Source organism: Sceloporus occidentalis, unplaced genomic scaffold (genome assembly GCF_023333645.1).
Source record: "Sceloporus occidentalis isolate IW3139 unplaced genomic scaffold, rSceOcc1.0.p SCAF_4, whole genome shotgun sequence".
Taxonomy (NCBI): Eukaryota; Metazoa; Chordata; class Lepidosauria; order Squamata; family Phrynosomatidae; genus Sceloporus; species Sceloporus occidentalis.
The window spans coordinates 16,910,286-16,931,833 of record NW_028316984.1 but is presented as its reverse complement, the minus strand read 5'-3'; the positions used below and the strand labels follow the sequence as shown (position 1 = coordinate 16,931,833).

The following is a 21,548-nucleotide window of genomic DNA, read 5'->3' as shown; positions in this document are numbered from 1 at the left end:
AGCAATCCATGAATAAAGAGGGCCCACTGTACTCAGAGGTAGTTTTGTCAGTTCCTTCATCTGAAATATTGTCTACAGCACCTGGAATTCACTGGTGACCTCTCACTCAAGTACTAACTAGGGCTGCCCTGCTTGGCCTCCAAAATCACAGGATCTGGTGCCTTTAGAGTATTTAGGCCCTTTCCAGAACATCCTAGAACCCTAGAATTGGCACCTACTGACAACTATTTATGCCCTTTTGGCTTCCTTTGGATTACCAGAGTGACAGCCCTTCTGTGCCAGTAGAGGGGCTCTTCCCTCCTTAGCACCTCAACTGGTCAGGAATTAGAGATTACAGATAATTGCACTTTAAGTCTCCTGCACCACTTGCAAAGATGCTTAAAGAAGGATTTCCCAAAGTCTCTACTGGCCCTTAGGGAGTATGAATCCCAGTTGAAGAAGCATGATTCTAACATCTATCAGTTGTGAAATGGTAAAGCTTAAAAGCTGCGTATAATTGGCAGTGGTTAGGCTGTAGGCATAACAAAACGATGTGGAATAAAGATGCAGAGGAGGGAAACATCTGAAAACACTTAAGTAACATTCTGTATACTTCAAGGGGACTAGAGCAGGGAGATAATGACATAAAATGCTGCTGTATGGAAATCAGCTCAGAATATAAACTCTGAAATAAATGGAACAACGTTGGCTTTCACCAAATGTTTACAGACTTGAGGCTGTGTCCCCAAGAGAGAAGCCAAGCTAAATGCCTGGCTTGGAAATGTGCTTGGCTCCTGAGGTGTTCGGTTACAGTACACTTGTCAGGTGATCATGTCCAGCAATTGTGAAGAGTTGAAAGGTTTAAAGTGCACAGCAAATACGTTCAAATTGCAAGATACATCTGTGTTTTGAAGTGGGTGGAGGGAGGGAATGGTGGCAATTTAGCAGTCCTGTATTTATTTGGCATTGGGGCCATCTAAAGTATGATTTAAATAAACTGCTGACATATGTTTATCTTCAGAAATGCACTGCAGGGGTGGAGAGGAACAGAGGTAGTAAATTGTACTGCTGCATTTGAATGGTTTAATGGCACCTTGTTATTTAGCTAGTTTTTGTCAAACGAGTTGCACATACTGCTATAAAATCAGAAAGGCTCGAGCACAAAGAGCACAGCAATTTATGCACAGTTTCTTTCAGGGTAATGCTGCTAGGTTTAATTTAGGTTTTGCTGGATATTGTTCACCTAGGTGAAGAAGAGTTTCCCCACATGTTTAATAAGGTGTACTTTCTTTCTCTTCTAGGACTCCACTAGCGTGACATCAGTTTTTCTCCGAACAGACCCAAATGGATTTTTCTTGTATTGGACAGACCAAAATAAGGTAATTTTTTTTTTCAGTACTTGAGGCCTCTTTTCAAACTTTCTGCTTTCCAATTACAGCGAGTGCGCCACATTTGTGGGAGTTAGGGGTGCAAGACCCCCATGAAAGTGGGGAAAATGTGAATAACTGTAGGCTCCCAAATCTAAACTCAGTCTTATCCCTATGGGCTAAGGTACCTGAGCTATGTCTCTCTGTCCTGCTGTGCCTTGTAGTTCCAGATGTGGTCAGAGAGCAGCCATGGTGTGTGATCAGTGCTGGATGAGACTCCAGGTAGGGAAGAGGAAGCAGGAATACTTGGCGTTATTTTATGCATTAATGGCCTAATAAACTTTTTTTTCTTTAGTTTTCTTTACATTTCGCAGTCTGTGCGTGTCGTCTACAATTTTCCACAGTGGGCTGCAAAACTAAAAAAAGAAAAAAAAAGAAATAGAATTTCCATTTAATTATTGATGACAAACCCGTGAATAATCAAATCCATGAAAGTTAAACCTGCAAAAGTCAAGGTTTGACTATAAATAGCTTTGTTGGCATAATCGGGAATGCCATGGTTTTAAAATTTTCTTCCAAGGATAAGAACTCTGCTCAAGAATCATTTTTGCAGGATGTGGATGAGTTTTCAAAATGTTGTTCCATTTTGGTTGACTACTGACTGAATTTTATAGATCCCCCTGATTATTAATACTCTAGTAGCATACCCCGGCATATTGGCTATGTCAGATGGGGATGATGGGAGATGTAATCTAACACAGCTGGGAAGGGCACATTGGGGACAGCTGCACTGGACCAAGCTGCATTCTAAGCAACTTTGGTAGATCATAAGTGAGGGTAATCTTGTAACACCAGTAACTTCAGGAGTTAGCTTGATGATGCCTTAAGGCCACCATAAACCGGAAGCAATTTGAAGGCACACAGCAAAAAGAGTATCTGCATGACTGAAGGTAACCATGTACTCACGCAGTGAGTAAGAATGCACACTGGTAATGATAAACTGCAGAAGCCTTCAGATATTTATATAGTCGGGCAGCATTTGCTTCTGTGTGTTAAAAAGAAAATACCTTTAGTATTTAGGAATCTCAAGCTTGATCACTACTGCATGAAATATTCCAACCTGTGAGGGACAAGGAAGATTTTCTTCTTCTTCTTTAGCTGATGATGGTGGTTCTGGAAATATTTGCTGAACATTATCTTAAAAGGCTTTGTTTAGAAAAAACTAAAACAAAAACAAAAATAGATCAGCAAACTGAAAGCTTTGCTTAGAAACTGAATGTTTATTTACAATCAATGCTGACAGCTATTGGAAGATGGATTGTACAAAGACTTGTAGGAAGAACTCTGTACTAATGCCAGCACTTGCTTACAATGTTCCTTATTGGAGGGGGTTGGGAATAAGCAGGATGAAAGGATGTTTGGCATGAATATTCATCTGTTCCTGCTCTTAGCCTGTTGTACCTGGAGGCAGTAGGCACAATTGGGTGGAAGAACATGCCCTTGTTTTGTCCCCTCAAAAGAAATAAAGCAATTTCACAGCTGGGCAAACAAAGACCAAGGTTTTATCAAAAGGGGAATGAAATGTTACTGAGCTATGGATTATTTTTTAAGCTTCCGTTTTGTCTCTCCCTAGACCTAAGTAAAGACAGTTTGACAAGAGGGATAGTAAGCAAAATGTAGCAGGCTGAAGATTTGGGTGCAAACATGGCATGTGCTGATTGGCAAACATGGATTTATCATGCTGATGTTCAGTCTGTTAAGAGAGAAAAATATGGTTTCATTTTTGTTTTATTTTGCTTTTTTTTGCTTTTTTTTTTTTTAAAAAAGAAGGTACATGAATTGTTACCTTCAGTCATGCAGATACTCTTTTTGCTGTGTGCCTTCAAATTGCTTCCGGTTTATGGTGGCCCTAAGGCAATCCTATCACTGGGTTTTCTAGGCAAGATTTGTTGCAAAGGTTGCTTTTGCCTCCCTCTGATTCTGAGAGAGTGTGACTTTCCTGGGGTCACTGGGCAAGGGTTTCCATGGCTAAACGGGATTCAAACGCTGGTTTTCTAGAGCTGTATTACAATGCTCAGAGTACTGCATCACACTGGATTTTGCAGATATTCTTATTTTACATAATTTCCTTATTGACTTTCTTAATTGTTATTTTTGTCTAGTATAATGGATAAAATGTTGGATATGCAGGATCTAAGAGTTCTCTGAGGAGGGGTGTGTGTGGTAAAAATATTGAATATTAGCAGACATCTGTGCCTGGCTTTCCCAGTGATTCTGTTGTTACTTAAAAGCATCTATTGGAAGGAGGGTTAGTTTTTACACCGGTGAATGCCTGTGTGTAACACAGTTTCTTTTTTGGGGGGGGAGGGGGGGAGATACAGCTCCCAGAATTCCCTGGTCACCAATGTCATGGAGAGATTATGGGAGATTCTGGTCCAGGTCTATCCCCACCCATAAAGTGGTCCTGGATCAAATTGCTTTACAGAGTTCCTGTTATGAGATACCTGTTCATTTGTTCTAGCAGCTTTGGGGAGTGACTTAGACCAGGGGGAAGGAGTTAAACCCTCCTCCTCAGATTCCATTGCTGTAATTAAACATAGAACCGCATTAATCTAGGCTGCAGTACGTACTGAGTCTCCCTTATTTGGAATTCTGAAATCAGAAATACTCTGATATCTCGTTACATGTATGCAAATACTCCAGACTCCCCAAAAACTCTAAAATCCCCCAAAATTCTGGTTTCAAACATTTCAGATGAAGGCGACTCAAGTTGCACTAGTTAAAGGATAAGAACACCTGATAATGAATCCTCTGTGCCTCTTTCATAAAACTTGGTCAAGACACTGTGCACATCCTGAAAGATGAAAGCCTTTTACAAGTCCTCTCCCCAGAAAGCATTCTCATTCATGTGTATGTATGTATATGTGTGTGTTTGTGTATAGCCAAAACAAAAAGGGAGAATTGCCAAACTTGGAAGCCTCAAGTGTAGGATTTCTCTTTTAAAACAATACCTTTGTCTCTACATGCTTACACAAATATAGTACTATAGCTCCTCTTTAAATCCTGTGGCTCCTTCCTATGGAATTTTTGGATTGGCAATTTAGGGAGGGACATTTAGTATATTTAGAGTCTGCATGGCATAGAGGTTTGAATGTTAGACTATGATTCAGGAGACCAGGGTTGGATCCCCTATTGGCCATGAAACCCACTAGGTGACCTTGGGCAAATCCCACTCTCTCACTCTCAGGAAAAGGCAATGGCAAATCTCTGAACAAATCTTGTCAAGAAAACCCCATGATAGGCTCACCTGAGGATCGGCATAAGTTGGAAACAACTTAAAGGCACACAACATGCATACAACTAGTATCCTCAGCCAGAGAGCAATTCTGATGCATCTGACCAAACTACTTGCCCTTTGGATTCCACAGGGTGCAGCTATGGCTTTAAAAGTGTAGTGTGAAAAGGACTCTTGTTTCTCCCACCAAAGTTTTTTCCTAAAAACAAAACTAGAAGTGGATTGCCAGCCTTTTCATTTGAGAAGGTTTCACAGATGGCCCTATGACTTAAAAAGATGGAGGGATTTGTCAGGTCTTGGAGAAAGGATTTAGTCTATATAGCCCCTTCTTAAGCCTTGATAAACAAAGAGAGACATTCTGAGCAAAGAGGTGAACAAGGATTGCCGTATTAAGATGGGATCTTGATACTGTGTAAAGAGAGCTATTAGGATGACCTTTGGGAATGGGATCTTTTCGATACTCTTTAAGTGCAGTATCACCACTGTATCAAAGAAAATGGGTAATTTCTTGCTTTCAGGAGGTCTTAATGACCAATATAAGAAGGAGGAAGGGAGAGGAAAAAATGTGGCTGCATCTTTAAGGCAAATTGGGTTTTATTTCTACATACATTTTCTTAGATTTAAACCTACTTTTTTGGATGCAGTACTAAGTGGTATTAAGGCCTCAGGCATGAAACTAAGGGCTGAAGGACCAAGTTATTGTTTGGGTTATGGAGAGCCAGGGTACTTTCACACATGTGTGGTGCACACCCACATGCTGGGCATCCTAGGAACTTCAGCTTCTGTAATTCTTTCAAAACAGTGAGTTCAAGCTGAATATTTGTGGACATTGTATTTGAGACTATATATTTTAGTACCAGTGGGAGAATGCGCTCACAGATTTGTTTGATTAATTCGCCATGATGGCAGGGCTTCAGAACCGTCTTGTTGAGTTTGGGTTTTGAGTCTTGTATTCTGGTATTAAAGGAAATGTTAAGGTTGTCTTTCTTCCTGATGGGCTGAAGTGGAGAAAAAAAGTTTGAACTGTACAATATTTCTTGCCTTTCTCCTATGAGGAAAATGTTTTAGCTCCATGCATTTATACTACCATGGTGCATAGAATAGGATCCTCATGGGAATGATTTCAACCCATGAGGATCCTGTTCTATGCACTATGGTAGTATAAATGCATGGAGCTAAAACATTTTTGTTCCATTAAAGCTCAAAATGTTGGAAGTGATCCACACTGTTGAAATAGAGGAAGCACTGTAGAGCAAGCATTAAGCAACAATGCCATTATTGCAGAATGTTGGCAACATGCATAAAAATACCATTGCATTCCTAATTACCCTTATTGCAGTATATAGATAACTAAAGGGTTTGGACCTATTACTGTATTTAGTTTGTCAGTTTCCCCTACATTTGGTCATCAATGAGACCTTTCCTTAAGGAATTAGCTCCCCTTCCCCCTTTTATATACTGGATTATTGCTGATATTGTCAAAGGATGTTCCAAAATAGAGGGGAACTAGTTACAGTTCTGATAGTGACAGTGGTTATTCTCCTAATAGCTACCTTTTAAAGATTAACCATGACCCCCTTAAATGATTCTATCTGTTGAAATAGTATTGCTATGATTTGGGGGAATAAAAGTGTCTGCTGCTAGGAAAAGTAATGCCAGCGATGCTATATAACTGGCAGTGGAGGCAAAAGAAAAGTGATTCAGGTGATTTTGCCTTCCCCCACAATTAGAGCCAAAAATTCTCAGGAAAGAACTTTCACATTAGTTTTAATCCTTCTAATTGAGGCAAAATATTAGCAGTTCCCCATTTGGTGTTTAACACGAGAACATTCGTCTGTACGTTTGTCTTCTCATTCAGCTTGGTGCTAAGTGGGTTGGGAACAAATACATGTGAATTTATAATAGTGCATTTTAAAATAAGAGCAGCAGTGTGTGTTTAAAAGCAACATGGTTTGGTTACCAACATCTAGGGATGTTTGTAAACCTGTTCTTTGTGAAAACGCATGCAAATGAAGTTTATCTTCATTTCCTGTGCTCATCGCTACTGACTAGGCCTTGCACTTCCTGAATATTCTGGCACAGGTCTTGGTTAAAAAAAGGTGTTTATCTTGAGAGATAATATGTTTAGAAATATATCTATCTAAATCTCTCTCTCTCTCTCTCTCTCTCTCTCTCTCTATATATATATATATATATATATATATATGTAAAGTTGTGTGCATTAAAAAAACCAAACATGGAACAGGGTGGAATATATTTGAATAAACACATATAAAACTGAGAGAAGCAGGAAATACATTGCTTGTCTCATATTGGCGATATTGTGGAGAAGCAATATACATAATGCCAAAGCATATACAAATATTATAAGCAAGACATACAGTATGTGTTTGAACTACTTCATGGATGTTCATTTTAATATCCAATAAAAATAAATGTATCATCAGGCATATTGAAACAAATAGAAAATAATTGTTTTGTATCACAGGATCCGTAATTAATAAGGAGCATGTCAGTACCATTGGTAACTCATTGGTAACTTTTGAATCATAAATTTATTTTCTGAGACAGGAGTAACACTGAGGACTGAATCGGCCCATATTTTGTAAGGGAAAGGTTCATATATGCTGCCTGGATGAGCACAGTTTCATACCAGGTCTTCAGAGTGCGGAGACTTGTCTAAGACTTGTTATCTGCTAGCTTAAAGTAACTGAAGCAAGATAATACATGGAGGTCTCATTTCTGCAATGTGTTAGAACATGAAATGAGTTAGAACATGAAAAATCCATCTTGGCAGTATCAGCAGGAAAGACCTTTTCAATAAAAACATATTTGAGAGTATTTTTTATCCACCATGGAGCTTGGAGGACCACTGTGGCCTATCTCTGTATTTGCAAGCCCTGTACATTCTGTTTATGAGCTGAAGGTCTCTTGCATCTTCATGAGAACATTTTATGGCCCATCATAAACTCTTAGCTTCCTGACATATAGAAAGAGCCCTGAATGGGGAATTGTTGGATTAGGAGGAGCCTGATGCAGTTGGCTCCAGATTTTCCATTCTGTTGTGGCTGGCCAGCCTGCCATATTTCATGGGTCACTGCTGTCAAAGATTATTTCACTGCTATAAACAGCTGGGAAGATGATAACCTGGGATTGCGATTGCTGCTGAATTTGGCAAAAATTAGGACAGAAAGAAACAAGGAACAAAGGTGTTTCAGAGGCAAAAAGAAAGACAGAAACAGAGTGTACACTGCTGTGGGATGCGGGTGAAATAGGGGGGGAAAGGCAGGAATGTCTAAAGACCTGTATCGCTGCAGAGAACAAGTGTTCAAGAAGAGCTATGTACTATGGACAGTGAGTGAGGCTTTAATAGAGAATGGGGTTCAAAGCAGGGCAGTCCAGTACAATCCATGTTCATGTAGTAATAGACCTCAAATAACTCAGTATGGGATTACAGCCTGAGTTTAACAGAATATTTGTATGCGTAGCTAAGACAGTGGTGCAGTCCCCTTGAATTATTAAATGATAAAAAAATGATTCTGTAGCTTTAACTGTGCATCCCTTTCTTGATGTATTCATATTCTAGGGTTCCTTTTTTGCGTCCTCCTCATGCTATTCATGCACAGGGCTGATTGTTGTTAATGTGAAGAGAAAGCAAAAGAGAGAAATGTGTAGTTGGAATGCCTGCAATGTATGTTTGATCTTCCTTATCAAAACCTCTTTAAGCAGGAACCTTTTAAAATTCATGCACGAAAATGTTCTTGGTGCATTGACCAACTCTGTATCCTTCTTAGTTTGCTTTGAAAAAGTTAAGGAAATGCAGGACAAGATGATGTCCTGATTAAATTATATCATGCTGTTCAGGATCACTGAATGGTATTCTGAATGGTTGTTGTTATGTTTGATTATATGAGGACCTGGAACCATTACAATGGAAAAATTGAATATTTTAAGATCATAAAAAACTGTTCTTTGTTGTTTGTTTTCTGATGTGTACATTTCAGTTTCAAGAACACACTGGTAGAATACAAAAAACATGTCAAGAAGGAGAACAAAGAAAATTAAACTCTTTGCTTGCAGGTGCTTTCCCCCTCAAAATGGCTAAATCGTTTCCTTTCTTCACAGAGCAGCATGTGAATCTGATGAGGGGGGAGGTATCCATCTCTCAGCTATCTGTTTCATATTCACATGGTTTTCTTCCCTTACGATGAGATAGAGCATGCTGGCTGTCTTCCATCAGGTTGGCTGGAACCTGCTATTGCTACTGTAGTAAATATAGAAGTGAGCAAGCTATTTAGGAAGCCTGAGGCAAAGATTCAAATCCCCCAAAGTAGTTCAGCCTTTCTGCTGTTTATTGATGGATGCCCTGGCAGAAAGAGTGAACTTCAATGGCAGTCTTCCCTGATAGGTCCAGATGTTTCAGGCTTCAACTCTATCACCCGTGACCATTGGCAATGCTGGCTGGGACTGATGAGCGTTGTAGTCCAAAAGTTCTGGAGGGACCAGATTGCTCTAATAGAAGGCTAAATTTGCAATAATGGCTGTTTGGATGAGCAATTACTTTCTGATATTCAGGAAATGCTTTTCTTCCTCCAGGATGTGTAAGCTGAAAACTGCTTGTGGTCACATTAAAACCAAAATAATGTTTTCTGTAAAATATAATTTTGCATTATGGTAAGTAACCTGTGTAACATTTCTAGTAAATGAAATAAGAGAAGTAATGTGATTAAAAGCCTACTCATCCTTTTGGTGAGGACTTTGCATCTTTATTATTCTCGGAATTCAGTGAATCAGCATGTTTAAAAATTATCTTCAGTCCAGAAGTAAAGACTGTCTTATTGATGTTCTTCTAGACAATTTTGGCATGACTGTCTATCAAAGAATCGCACGAATACTCAACACTGGTGACCATTTGAAGTCTATTTTTTTCTTTTAAATGAACATGGTGAAATTTGCAATAGAGTATAAATATACTTGTTTGGATTGTGGCACTGATCATTATCCTGCTGTCAGCATAAAGATTTCAGAACAATCCCAACAGATGGTAATTTCTAATTGCCCAAGATATTTAGAAAGGAGTAGGAAAAAGAGACCTAATGTGGCTGTAGCTTCTTGCTGGTGACAAAAAGGTTTTTTTCCCAAATAGTAGATTGTTCTGCATTGTGAATGAATGAAGGTTTTCAACCTGTAAACTAGGGCCCCCACTCTTGTGTTACACTGAATAGCACTACCTTATATGTGAGGATTCCAGGTAGGAATTAGAAAAATATTTGGACATCTTGGACTGATGAGGCTCTTTTACAAATTGTGTAAAATTTGTACACTTTTTTTGGCATGAAAAACTGTTTTTGTAAAAAAAGAAAAGAAAAAAAAGTCATGTGCATATTTTGCATAGAATAAATCCTAAACTCCAAATAGTGTTAATAAACTGTGCATTTTTCAAAGAGGGAGAACAAGGGGGATTGCTGCTGAATGTGGCAGTTCAGGTTGTTTCTCTTCATCCCATGCCATCTACTAGGATATCCTTCTGCCCTTGTTTTCCATTTCAATCACTGCTCAAGATACTCAGCATTTCACAACCACTGAGACTTAGGGGTCGTTCCCACTCGCTTATACACCGGTTTACAAATCGAATCCAAGGTGTATCGTTCCCACTCAATCCCGAATTAACTCTAGAATGGTTCTAGGTTAACCCAATATCGTTCCCACTGCGATTCGAATCTGCTTTGAATCATAACATTTAACCTGCATCATAAGCCTATAAACCGGCGTAAAAAAATAGTAGGTTTTACCCCGGGTTATCCCTTGATCCGAGATAGGAATCGCGGTATTTAAATGGGAACGTTTCGGCGTCTGATTCGGGTTCCACAGGATGTGAGGAACTGAGCACGATGGGCTGGCTTGGGAGGACTCACCCTTTCTTTGTCCCCATCCGTCGTCGCCACCATCTTTCCCTCTTAGACTCCTAAGAGCTTAGGTGCTTAGATTCTTAAGAGCTTAGGTGCTTAGACTCTTAAGAGCTTAGGTGCTTAGGACTCTTAAGAGCTTAAGCGCCTCCTGATTGGCTCTTTTTTTTAAAAAAGCGAAATTTAAAACGAATTAAAAACGGTCAGCAGGTAGTGGGAATGCAGGTAAAGGTTATATCGGTGCATGTTACTCTGAATTATTTTGATGTCATGATGACGTCTCTTTGATTGACAGCCGAAACAAGTCAATGTGAACGAAAAATTTACAAAACTGATTTAAATATACACCAATTCATCCGTGAATGGGAACGAAACTGGGTCAATTACTGCGAATTAAAATAAAACGTAACGTCAATGGGAATAATACAAATAAAGCGATTTGATAAGCGGGATAACACTCGCTTTATTTTGAATCGCTTTAAAACAAACCGCTGTATTTAAAATTGTTTCAAATCGCAAGTGGGAACACCCCCTTAGGCCTCTTTCACACCACGACCTCTGGAAATCTTAAGGTTCATCATAACCATCCAAGTATCTCTAAGTAGCCAAATTCTGTCTGCCTAGCCATCAGAATCTAGCCATTCAGTTTATTTTTAGTGGGGAAGGGAGAGGAAGAAGAGAAGGAGGCCACAATAATGTTGTCTCATGTTGATTACTTCATGTATTGGAGATGCATAGTGTTGAAACTGAGTATAAACTCATAAAGAACTGCAGTTGGGTTGCTGAGGAGCAAACTTGTGTAACATTTGTGTTTGGTAGTGTCAAGCCACTGGCAATTAAGAATTAAGAAACGGACCAGGGGTCCTTTCACACTAAGCAATTGTAGCACTTTGATTCAGTTTTAAGTAGCATGATTCCCCATCCTATGGAATCTTGGGATTTGTAGTTTTAGGAGAGGCATTAAGAATTCTCAGCCACAAAACTCTCATGCCTCACCAGACCACAAATCCCAAGATTCCACAGGATGCAAACATGGCAGTTAAAATGGAATCATAGTACTATAATGGTGTAGGGTAAAAGAATCCTCTATTTCCGTTCCATGGTTCTGCTGCCATTCCCTACCTCAGATCTGAGCTGGAGGTTTGAAGGAGTCTCCATACAAGATGGAGGGTGGGAAGAGCTGCAGCAGAGGAGAAAGGAAAAGATGTCAGTTTGCACAAAGCTTGCTATGAACCATAATATTTTACTCCAGAACCGTGATTACAATTAAAATAGCTAAGGCTGATTATCACAGGCCAAATGAAGAAACATCTTAGGCCGTCATGTTTAAACCTATGAACAGTTTCATCCGCATGGAATATCTGAATTGCAAGGATGCTTTAAAGCGAACAGTACATATTTTCAACTATTGTTGCTTGATTTGTTCCTCTACTTTTTTATTTTAAAGCCTTGTGTATTCCTTGCACAGAGTCATTTATCATTTTGAGAGTTTCTGACCCTAAAATGAGACAGAGCTATGGAGGCTCTTGCCTCAAGCACTGAAACAGGAGGATGCAAAGCTGTGTTTTTGTCTTGAACATTTAAATGCATCCTGACTGGGGTGAAGCAGAGGAGGTGCAGGAAACCTTGAGAATGTTTAGCTCATGGTTGGTGAGATCACACAAAGAGAGAAAGCAGTCTGTGGAACAAAAGAATATTACGATTCACCTGATGGTCTGAAACAAGAAGTAGCAATTTTCTTTAAACAAATTACATCTTTTCATCTGGTTTCTTCAGTTTGGTAATACACATTTTAAAAAATCAATTGAAAAGCAGTAAACAGTGGTGATCATCCCACAGCCCCATTGACCACTAGGCCATATGTACTTACATCCCCAAGACTTCATTGTACATTCTAATGCTGTGATGCTGTTGCCTTTAGAATATAAAGAGTGAGAAATGTAGGTCCTTGAAGAGAGTCTATTTGGGGTTGGGGGTGATGATGTGTGAGTTTGAGAACTCCACTTGAAGGAGTTGTGTATACACAGAATGCTTCTCACAAAACAAATGCATTGGTGTCATTAAGTGGAACGCATCTGTTATATTCAGGGGGATGTATTTCATCAATTAACTGCTAGAAGAGGAGTTTGCTTATGGCTGTTTGCTGATGCAAAAACATTAATGACTGCAGGAACATGACAGTATAGGTTACAATTTATTTATAACCAGTCACTCAAGGAATATCCATATGACTCAGTTTCTAAAAATGTACCATAATATGGCTGTGTTCACAATAAGCAACTGGAGGCTTTGCAGTAAGCAAGTGATGGTGGAAAAGCTATAGTGGTATATTGTTTGTGTTCTGTGCCACGAGACTGCAAGAGTTCATTAGAAAGTTGTAGATGATGATCAAGAGAAATGGGGTGCTATCAGTTCAAGGCAACTCATTCTTGCCACTCAGGTAAAGATTCTCATCCCTCTATCAATATTTTTTTTTGTAAACTGTGGAACAGAAAAATATAAAATCTGAGTATCCACGCTAACCTCCTTTGTATAATATAGTAATTCTTGAACGTTCACCTTGTTTCACACATACATTGTTTCTGTAATCCTTAGTTCATTTTGTAACATCAGTCCCATTTTACTTTCATATTGTTACAGACTGCACACAGAGACACTGTTGCAGCATGGTTATTCCACTTTTACTCTTAATAAGGTTTGCTGTTTAGGGAAGAGCAGTTAGAATTCACAGCCAGGGAGTTCTTAGACCTCACTAAACTATAAACACCAGAATGTCACAGAAGGCAGCTATAGCAGTAGAAGTGGAACAATAGCACTACGACGGTGTAGTGTGGCATTCTCCTGAGAAGGAGACTTGGTTGCTAAGGGCACCCAGGTTTTCACAAACATTGGCCCAGACAGAACATCCTGCCATTTGGGAAATCTCAAGTTCTCAGTCATGTTATTGGTCTAGGGATACCAATGGAATTCATGGCTGGAGTAGAACTTAAAATACAGGGAATCCTTATAAGGTATGTCACAAGGGGTGTATGGAGGATTTAGGCCACACCACCTCCAAAGTGTGTGTGCAACAGCACTACTCCCCAACCACCTGCCTTTTGGTAGGAATAGTCTGTGATGTTCCTCTGCCTCCTTTTAAAACACTGAAGATATGGTATGAGTGGGGCAAGGCTCAGCGGGAGGAGAAAGGAGAGGGCTCAGGTCTGTTTGTGTGTGTGTGTGTGTGTGTGTGTGTGTGTGTATATATATATATTCTTTATTCTTTTAAAATTTCCTTTAAAAACATCAGATCTTACCAAACTTTCACTTTAACCTCATGAAAGTTTGGACATGTAAAAACATTTAGGCTGTGTGCATGATATTGTAATTTAAAGATAGAATTTTAATGTTTCTAATTGCTTATGTCACAACTGTCACCATTGCATTCAGTGATTTATAACTTATGAGTAACATTAGTACAAAATTTATGAGTCACATTAGTACAAAAACCATTAGTAAGGATTCTGTATGGTGTGGTATGGGAGGAGGTCAATGGGTGTGTGTGACACCATGAGTTACCATGTCAGGTGATGCCAGCCCTAGTGATGCCACTGCTTACTGCTACATAGCTACTTCTTTTATGCCAGCATGTCTTCTAATACTTGAAGATGATATCAAGGAATAAAACACAGCTTCAGGTGGAAACCAAATCAGAGAGGGAACTGGAACAAAGACAGTTTGTAACAAGTGAAGTGATGTACACATCATAACAGCAAGATTTGAGAACCAACTGTAAAAAGGTACTACTTAAGTTCTGTCTGTAAATAAAGCTTATATTTCTTCCTGTTCACAGAAGAGTGGATTGAAGTAATTTATAAGTAACAACATCAGAAGCACGCTACCAAAAATATTTAAACAGGTGAAGTCTAAGGCTTTCACAGCCGGAATCCATAAATTTTTGTGGGGGTTTTGGGCTATGTGGCTGTGTCCTGGAAGAGTTTATTCCTCATATTTCACCAGCTTCTGTGGTTGGCATCTTCAGAGAATGCTGGCATGGGAGTGAGTGGGGTATATATGTACTATATGACCCTTGGTTGAGAGGAAGTGATTTACTTGTTAATCTCTGTGCTGTTAAATGGCTAGGTCTCAGGGTGTCTATCCCATTCAATTGAAAAGCTTGAAAAGCAGTAAACAGTTCTCTAGGCCCTGCAATTGCTACTTTTGAATTGAGTGCAGTCACATTGTGTGAGCTAAGGAGTTGATATATTAGTTATATTTTGAATGTTGGCAGGCCACTGAGGAAGACAGTAGTCGAAACGCGTCTGGCCTTGTGTTTTTATTACTATATCAGTTTATTTTCTGCATTTGCATAATTTTAAGGGGGGGGTTGTACCCATTTTGATATTTTACTGGCTTTTTTCTTCCAGGGTTCAGTTACTCTGGCTTTGAATTTTGAAATTTTTATCATCATTATATATTCACTCTTTGCATTTGCAGACTTTTCAGTGGGGTATTTATACCCTTTTAGAAATAATATTGGTTGTTCTGCTCCAGGGTTTAGTTATTCTCCTATTTATCCTGGCTATTCACATTTTTTGTTAGAAATCTTCTAATGCATCATCTTGTTTCATAATCCCAGTTGGAACATTGTTAGCAAACTGCAGGCTCAGGAAGAATGTGAAAGGGTGAAAGGCTAAACAGGACCTAGAGAACAGGTGCCACTGTGCAAAGGGCAAGAGGCGAAGAAGAGCTTGCCAAGAAGACAGTGCACAGGGCAATCAACTTTGTGGATGGGGCTAGTACAGGAAGGCAAGGGGGCAAAAAGTTTAAATAAAGCCATGGTCCCATCAGGGAAGGAAGGTCTTTTTCCCCCCACAAAATTACTTAGACCCATTGACACCAGTTTATGCATACACACGCAGTCAGATGCCACCCTCCCTGGTATAGACACCCCCTTTCTTTCATTACTAATTTGTGGTTACTGAGGTGCCCTGCATTCCCTGCAAAGAGGAAACTTTCTCATGGCAGCAAGAACCTTTTCATTGGATCCTACTGTAATCTAAGAAACAAACATATCTGATATGATGGCTTCCCTTGTGTCTAGATGACTGTCCAGGATTGGAAAGTAGCACTTAGGTTTCTGGTGGGGATACTCATTCCCTTAGCAGTTGAGGAGCTAAGAATGCCAATTTCTAAAGCTAGTGCTTCTCGTGTGTTATACACAGAACGTACTTCCAGATTGGCACAGACAGCAAGCGTGCATGACTCAACGATGGTGAATTTAGGTCTTCTATGTCTAATTCTAATCATATATATGGTGATACTTCCTCCTTTTAAAGAACAACCTGAGAATCTCTGTGCTCTCAAGAGTATTCTATTTTATTGCTTTTCTTCCTTCTCTTTTTAATTGGTTAATTCAGTCTTGTTGGGTAACTTCCTGTTGGGAAACCTTTCACCTTTCCTTAAAAGCATTAAGTGCAGTAACTGTGCATGGTGCATACTTGTCCTTACCTTGATTCATTGATTAGTAGATGATGGGCTGTTGCCTTTTAGTAATCCCTTTTAGTATTTGTCAAAGGATGCCCTATCTATGTTTTTAGCCGGTCTGTCTATAACCTAAATGTACTGATAAGCTGTTGACATCCCCATTTCCTTTCATGTGAAATGACTCAAGAGCTCTACTGGGATCATTAGTAAGAGTAGCTTCTTTGGCTAGGCATGAAAAAAAAGCCTAGTAGAAGTATATGGAAATTGTCTTGTTGCCTGTTGTAGTTTCTTGCTCTGCACCAGCTGAAAAGATGCAGGGGAACTCTGATGATGACAGACAGTGGTTTAGGAGAAAGTGTTAATGTAGGAATAGAGTGTGTGTAGCCTTCCAGATGTTATCAGGATGCACTCACAAGAGGTAGATAAATGTGAAGTTCTGTTTTACTTCTCACTTTTATTAACAATACGTTCAATTGAAAGACATGAGTGATGGTTACAACTGATGGGAGTTGCAGTCCAACAACATCTGAAGGGCTGCATGTTCTTCACATGTGTATTGAGCTCATCTCCTGGCATCATTATTCATTATCTATAGACAAAGACAGAGGCCTTAAGGCACCAGATCCTATATGATCTTGGAAGCTAAACAGCTTCAGCCTTGGTTAGTACTGACAATACCATCCATAGCCTAGCCATAGCTAAGTAAACAAAGTGCCCCAACTCCCTCTACATTTGCCTTTACTTAACTCATCTGATCTTGGAAGTTAAACAGAGTCAGCCTGGTTAATACTCCAATGGGAGATTGCCAATGAATACCAGATGCTGCAGGCTATATTTCAGAGAAAGGAATTGGCAAAACCTCATATTGAGTATTCCTTGCCTAAGAAAATCCTTTGAATTCATGGGGTCACCATAAGTTGGCAGTTGACTTGAAATTGCATCCACACACACAAACAGAAATAGAGGAGGAACCAAGGTTATAATTGAGCCCCCCTGTATAATAATGTCATCATTTAGAGAAGCCCTTTATCTTACCTCAAAGAGACAGCAGAATGGCTTTTTTAAAAAGAAAGCTAGCTGTCGTTGTTAGGTCAAATGAAATGATTGCAAAATCTTGCCTAGGATGCCAGATGATAGGGTACAGAAAACACCTAGCTAGCTTTGCAAACTAATTCTTGGGCTTCAAGTAAGTGGCATGTTAAATTTGTTATGTTTTGTTCATGAGTGAAAATGCATTATGTCCCATAAGAGGACTCAGGCCCATTACAGCTGCATTTCAGGCCAGTTATACTTTGGATAGATGGCTTCCAATAACAAACATTTAGTCAAACTCCTAGGTGAACAGTGGCAGGAGGCAGGGAAGGAAACTCCTTCAAGAATGCTAAAATGGTTCCATGTGAAAACCCTCAACATTTGAACTTGTGTAATTAAATGCTTGGGCAAAAGAACAAAAACCACTGGAGTTTGGCAACATGGTGTGTTAAATACATTGGGTAGTAGTGGCAAAGCTTTTAGAGAGAGAAATGAATAGTTACAAGAAAATTGCATTTGGATAGGTTGACAGCAGAAAGGTTTCCCATTATAATGCAGAAGTAAAGAGCAAGAGGTAGATAAGTGTGGAGTTTTATTCTACTTCAAGGACTCATTTGTTATTAACAATGAGTTCAATTGAAACACATGAGTTGTTCAGTAAGTTCTTTACCAAACTTAGTGCATTTATGGAACGACATTCATGTAAAAGGCAAAGAACCTTGTAATTCATTGCATCGTATGAAAAATATAGTAACTGCATTCAATTGCCATATGAGGAAAGACTATGTAGTGATTTGTGTGTTTTTATTAAGAATATTGAAAAAGAAATTACTGTAAAATGAGACTTGTACCAGATCAGTCTTCTTCTGTAAAAAATTTCTACATACACCATTGGTGAGTGAAGGAGTGTTACAAAAACAACTAATATGCCTTAGCAGGTACGGATGTGAAAACTGCACAGTGAAGAAAGCAGATAAAAGGAAAATCTAATAATTTGAAATGTGGTGCTGGAGAAGAGTAGTGAGAATACTGTGGACACCCAAAAACAGAAACAGCACCACACGTACTTCAGCATCACATTTCAAATGAGCTGATTTTCATCCTATTAGCTTTCTTCACTGTCCAATTTCACAACTATACATAGAAAATGGGGAATATGGTGACATGGACAACAGTAAGTTTAGTATTCGGTGATATATTTTTACACTTCAGGATCTTGTCTAGTTCCTTCATAGCTACCCTTCCAAGTTCTAGTCTTCTGATTTTTTGACTGTAGTCTCCATTCTGAATAATGACTGAATAAAGGTATGTCAATGTTGTCATACTCTATTTTACTTTAATGTGGTCATTGTTTTTGGTAATGTAAAGGTAACCCACTGGGTGACCTTGGGTAAGTCACACGCTTTCAGCCTCAGAGGGTGGCAATGGCAAAGTCCCTCCCATAATAAGGTCACCATAAAACAACTTGAAGACACAGCAACAACAGTGGCCAGCTGTAAACCTGCCTTTGCACTGACCTCCTTGACTTTCTTCAGTCATCATTCCAAGTCTTTGCTATTTTGTGCTATTGGTATGGTGTCACCTGCATATCTTAATTGTTGGTGTTCCTTCCTTCAATTTTATGCTGCCTTCCTATGAGTCCAATCCTCTTTACAGATGATGATGATGATGATATTTATTTTTTTATCTGCCACTCCCTATGAATCAAGGTGGGGGGCAACAACAATTAACAAACAATATCAGGTAAAACACACTAGTTAAAACAGGCATCAGTTTAAAAGGACAAATAAGATGGGCACATATTAAAACAATCCACATCTAAAATTCATCATTTAAAATTTATAGTTTAAAATCATCTGGGATACGTCTGCCAGAAGAGTCTAGTCTTCAATGTTCTTTTAAATTTAGACAGCATATGCAGCTGCTGCAGCTCTTCCAGCAGGTCATTCCACAGTTTAGGGACATGATGCAAGTTTCACCAGGCAAGTTTCACCATGCAAATTGAATAGATAAGGTGATAAAATGTAGCCTTGTCTGACCCCTTGCCAATTGTAAGCCATTCTGTTTCTCAATATTCTACCCTGGTGGTAGTCCTAAGTGTATTTTACACATTAGAACAATTAAATATTGTAGCATACCTATTTAAGAGTGATCCATAGTTTTCCATCATCTGCACAAACACTTTGTTATAATCTCTAATTCACAGTCTGAATTTCTTCTGAATTTCTTTAGTGCACTCCATTATCCAACATATGTTACAATGTGATCTCTAGTGCCTTTCCCTTTCCTGAACCCAGCTTCTACATTTGGGAGTTCACTCTCCATATATAGTAAAATCTTTGTTGTAGAATTTGAGCATCACATTGCTTGCATGGGAAATTCATGCAATGGTCCTGTGGTTACTGCAATCCCTGTTGTTCTCTTTCTTGGGGATTGGAATGTGTAATGTGTTTCCAATGGTCCATTGTTGTGTTTTTCCATATTTGTTGACAGATTTTGATTAGAATTAGAGTGCATTCTATGTCTGTAGCTTGAATCAGCTCTGTTGGTATGCCATCTGTTCTTGGTGATTTATTTCTCCCAAGTGCTCTGAGTGAAGTTTCCACTTCACATTCTAAAACTGGAGGTTCAAATATTTCTTCCTTGAGTGAATATGTCATCCTTTCATCATTTTAATATAGTTCTTTAGTATATTGTTCCCATTGTCTTTTTATTTGTACTGGATCATGTAATGTGTTCTCTACTGGTCATAGAGCATCCCCACTTTAGATTTAAATTTCCCTTTGATTTCTTGAATCTTGTGGAAGAGGTCCCTCCTCCTCCTCCTCCTCCTCCTCCTGGTCATTTTCTGTTTCACTGCATTGATTATTTATAGTAATTCTCTTTATTCTTATCACACAAGTCATTGAATAGATGCATTCAGGGGTCTGACTCTATTAGTGCCAGTTTTCACTTTTGCTTCTCTTCTTTCCTTGACTGCTTGAAGAGTTTCAATGCATTTTTTTTGTTTTGTTTTAAAAAGCGATTTAGAATTATTTCTATTACTTTTATGGCAGTAAATACAGATGAAGGGGAAGTTCAATACATAATGTACATGGAAGAAATAACATATCTGATATAATAACGATACTGTTCTCAAAATGGTATTTACACAGCAAACCTTGAGAACGTACATGTTCAAAACTTACTTAGTCACTTATACAAGAGTGACAACACCTGGTCACTGTTCTGCTGTAGTACTCTCTGAGGGACACATAACTTGCCAAAGTCCTCTCCCAAAAGGCCAAATTAGAAGTAGCCAGGAGTTCACTTCTGGTTTTGGAAAACAGACATTTTTGATGTTAAACAGTGCAAGGGCCCCTGAAACCTATTTAAAAAATGAGTTGCTGGAAGTTTACTTGTTTTTTGTTTGTTAGTTTTGGCCAGAAGGAGGACAATTGAGAGAGTCTCAAGGAGATGAAGACAGTAAAAATAGGCTGGAGGGGCACATGTGGTCCCTAGGCCATACTTCACATACCCTTGTGCTAATACACAAGAATAGCATCTGGTGAAGTATGCAAGCACTGGCTCATTTCATTAAAGCAAAATCCCATCTAATTCAATTTTTTTCTGTTTCAAACACTATATAGTCAGATATTTCTGTCAGCTTCCAAATTTAGCTTTGAAAAGTTACAACTCCTAGAATTTCCTCAGCCAAAATATTCTGTAGTAATGTTTGCTAAGGGGTCCTGGAAGTGATATTCCAAATAAAAACACAACAACAACAAAACAAAAACAAGCTTTCCCAAGCTCTGTTCTTAAGTGGAGCATGAACAGCCTAGCCTTCCTTTGTTTGCCCAAGGTTTCCAGTACTGAGAGAGGTGCTGCCTATTTAGGCATTCAAAAGCTTTTTGTTCCAGAGGCAATTGTCACACTTACACAGGTTTTGTTAAAAAAAAAAATAGTATTTGTAGAAAACTAGCATAGACAAATTAGATTCAGAATGAGTGATGATACTGAAACATGGAGATCTGCATGTTGACATGGCACTTCAAACTGTACATCACAAAAGTGACTTTAGGAAAGCTGCTGTACTAGACTCACATACAGTTTGGTGTGACGGCTGCTGGCATCTGGATTCCCTTGAATAGTGACTCTTATGAGCAGCAGGTTTTTGAAGGGCATAATAGGAATGGAATTACTAAACACAGAAAATTTCCATCACGCCCTTCCCTTTTTGGAGGGAGCAAGACAGTTCCTTGAGGTGTTATAATTTTGTGGAATCGGATTAATTCTCCATAATCTTCTGGAAATCCAGGGCTTGTTTGCAACTGCATTCACTGTCTCTGGCTGCATATATATTGCAGAATTAATGGAGTGTGACACTGCTTTAGCTGCCATGGTCCAATGCTGTGGAATTCTGGGATTTGTAGTTTTCAAGATATCTACCCTTCTCCATCAGAGCTCTCTGATGCTACAATAAGCTACAAATCCCAGGATTCGATAGGACTGAACCATGACAGT

At 39.0% G+C, this 21,548-nt stretch overlaps 1 protein-coding gene across 2 annotated transcripts in view; it reads left to right on the top strand.

The window, feature by feature from the left end:
- The window catches only part of PLCB1 (phospholipase C beta 1), a 581,938-nt gene that overhangs the window by 36,292 nt on the left and 524,098 nt on the right, over positions 1 to 21,548 (top strand). For both annotated transcript variants that reach the window (XM_089519303.1, XM_089519304.1), the window contains exon 2: positions 1,281 to 1,358. In XM_089519303.1, the coding sequence (XP_089375429.1) occupies positions 1,281 to 1,358 (78 nt within the window). The remainder of the gene's footprint in view (positions 1 to 1,280; positions 1,359 to 21,548) is intronic.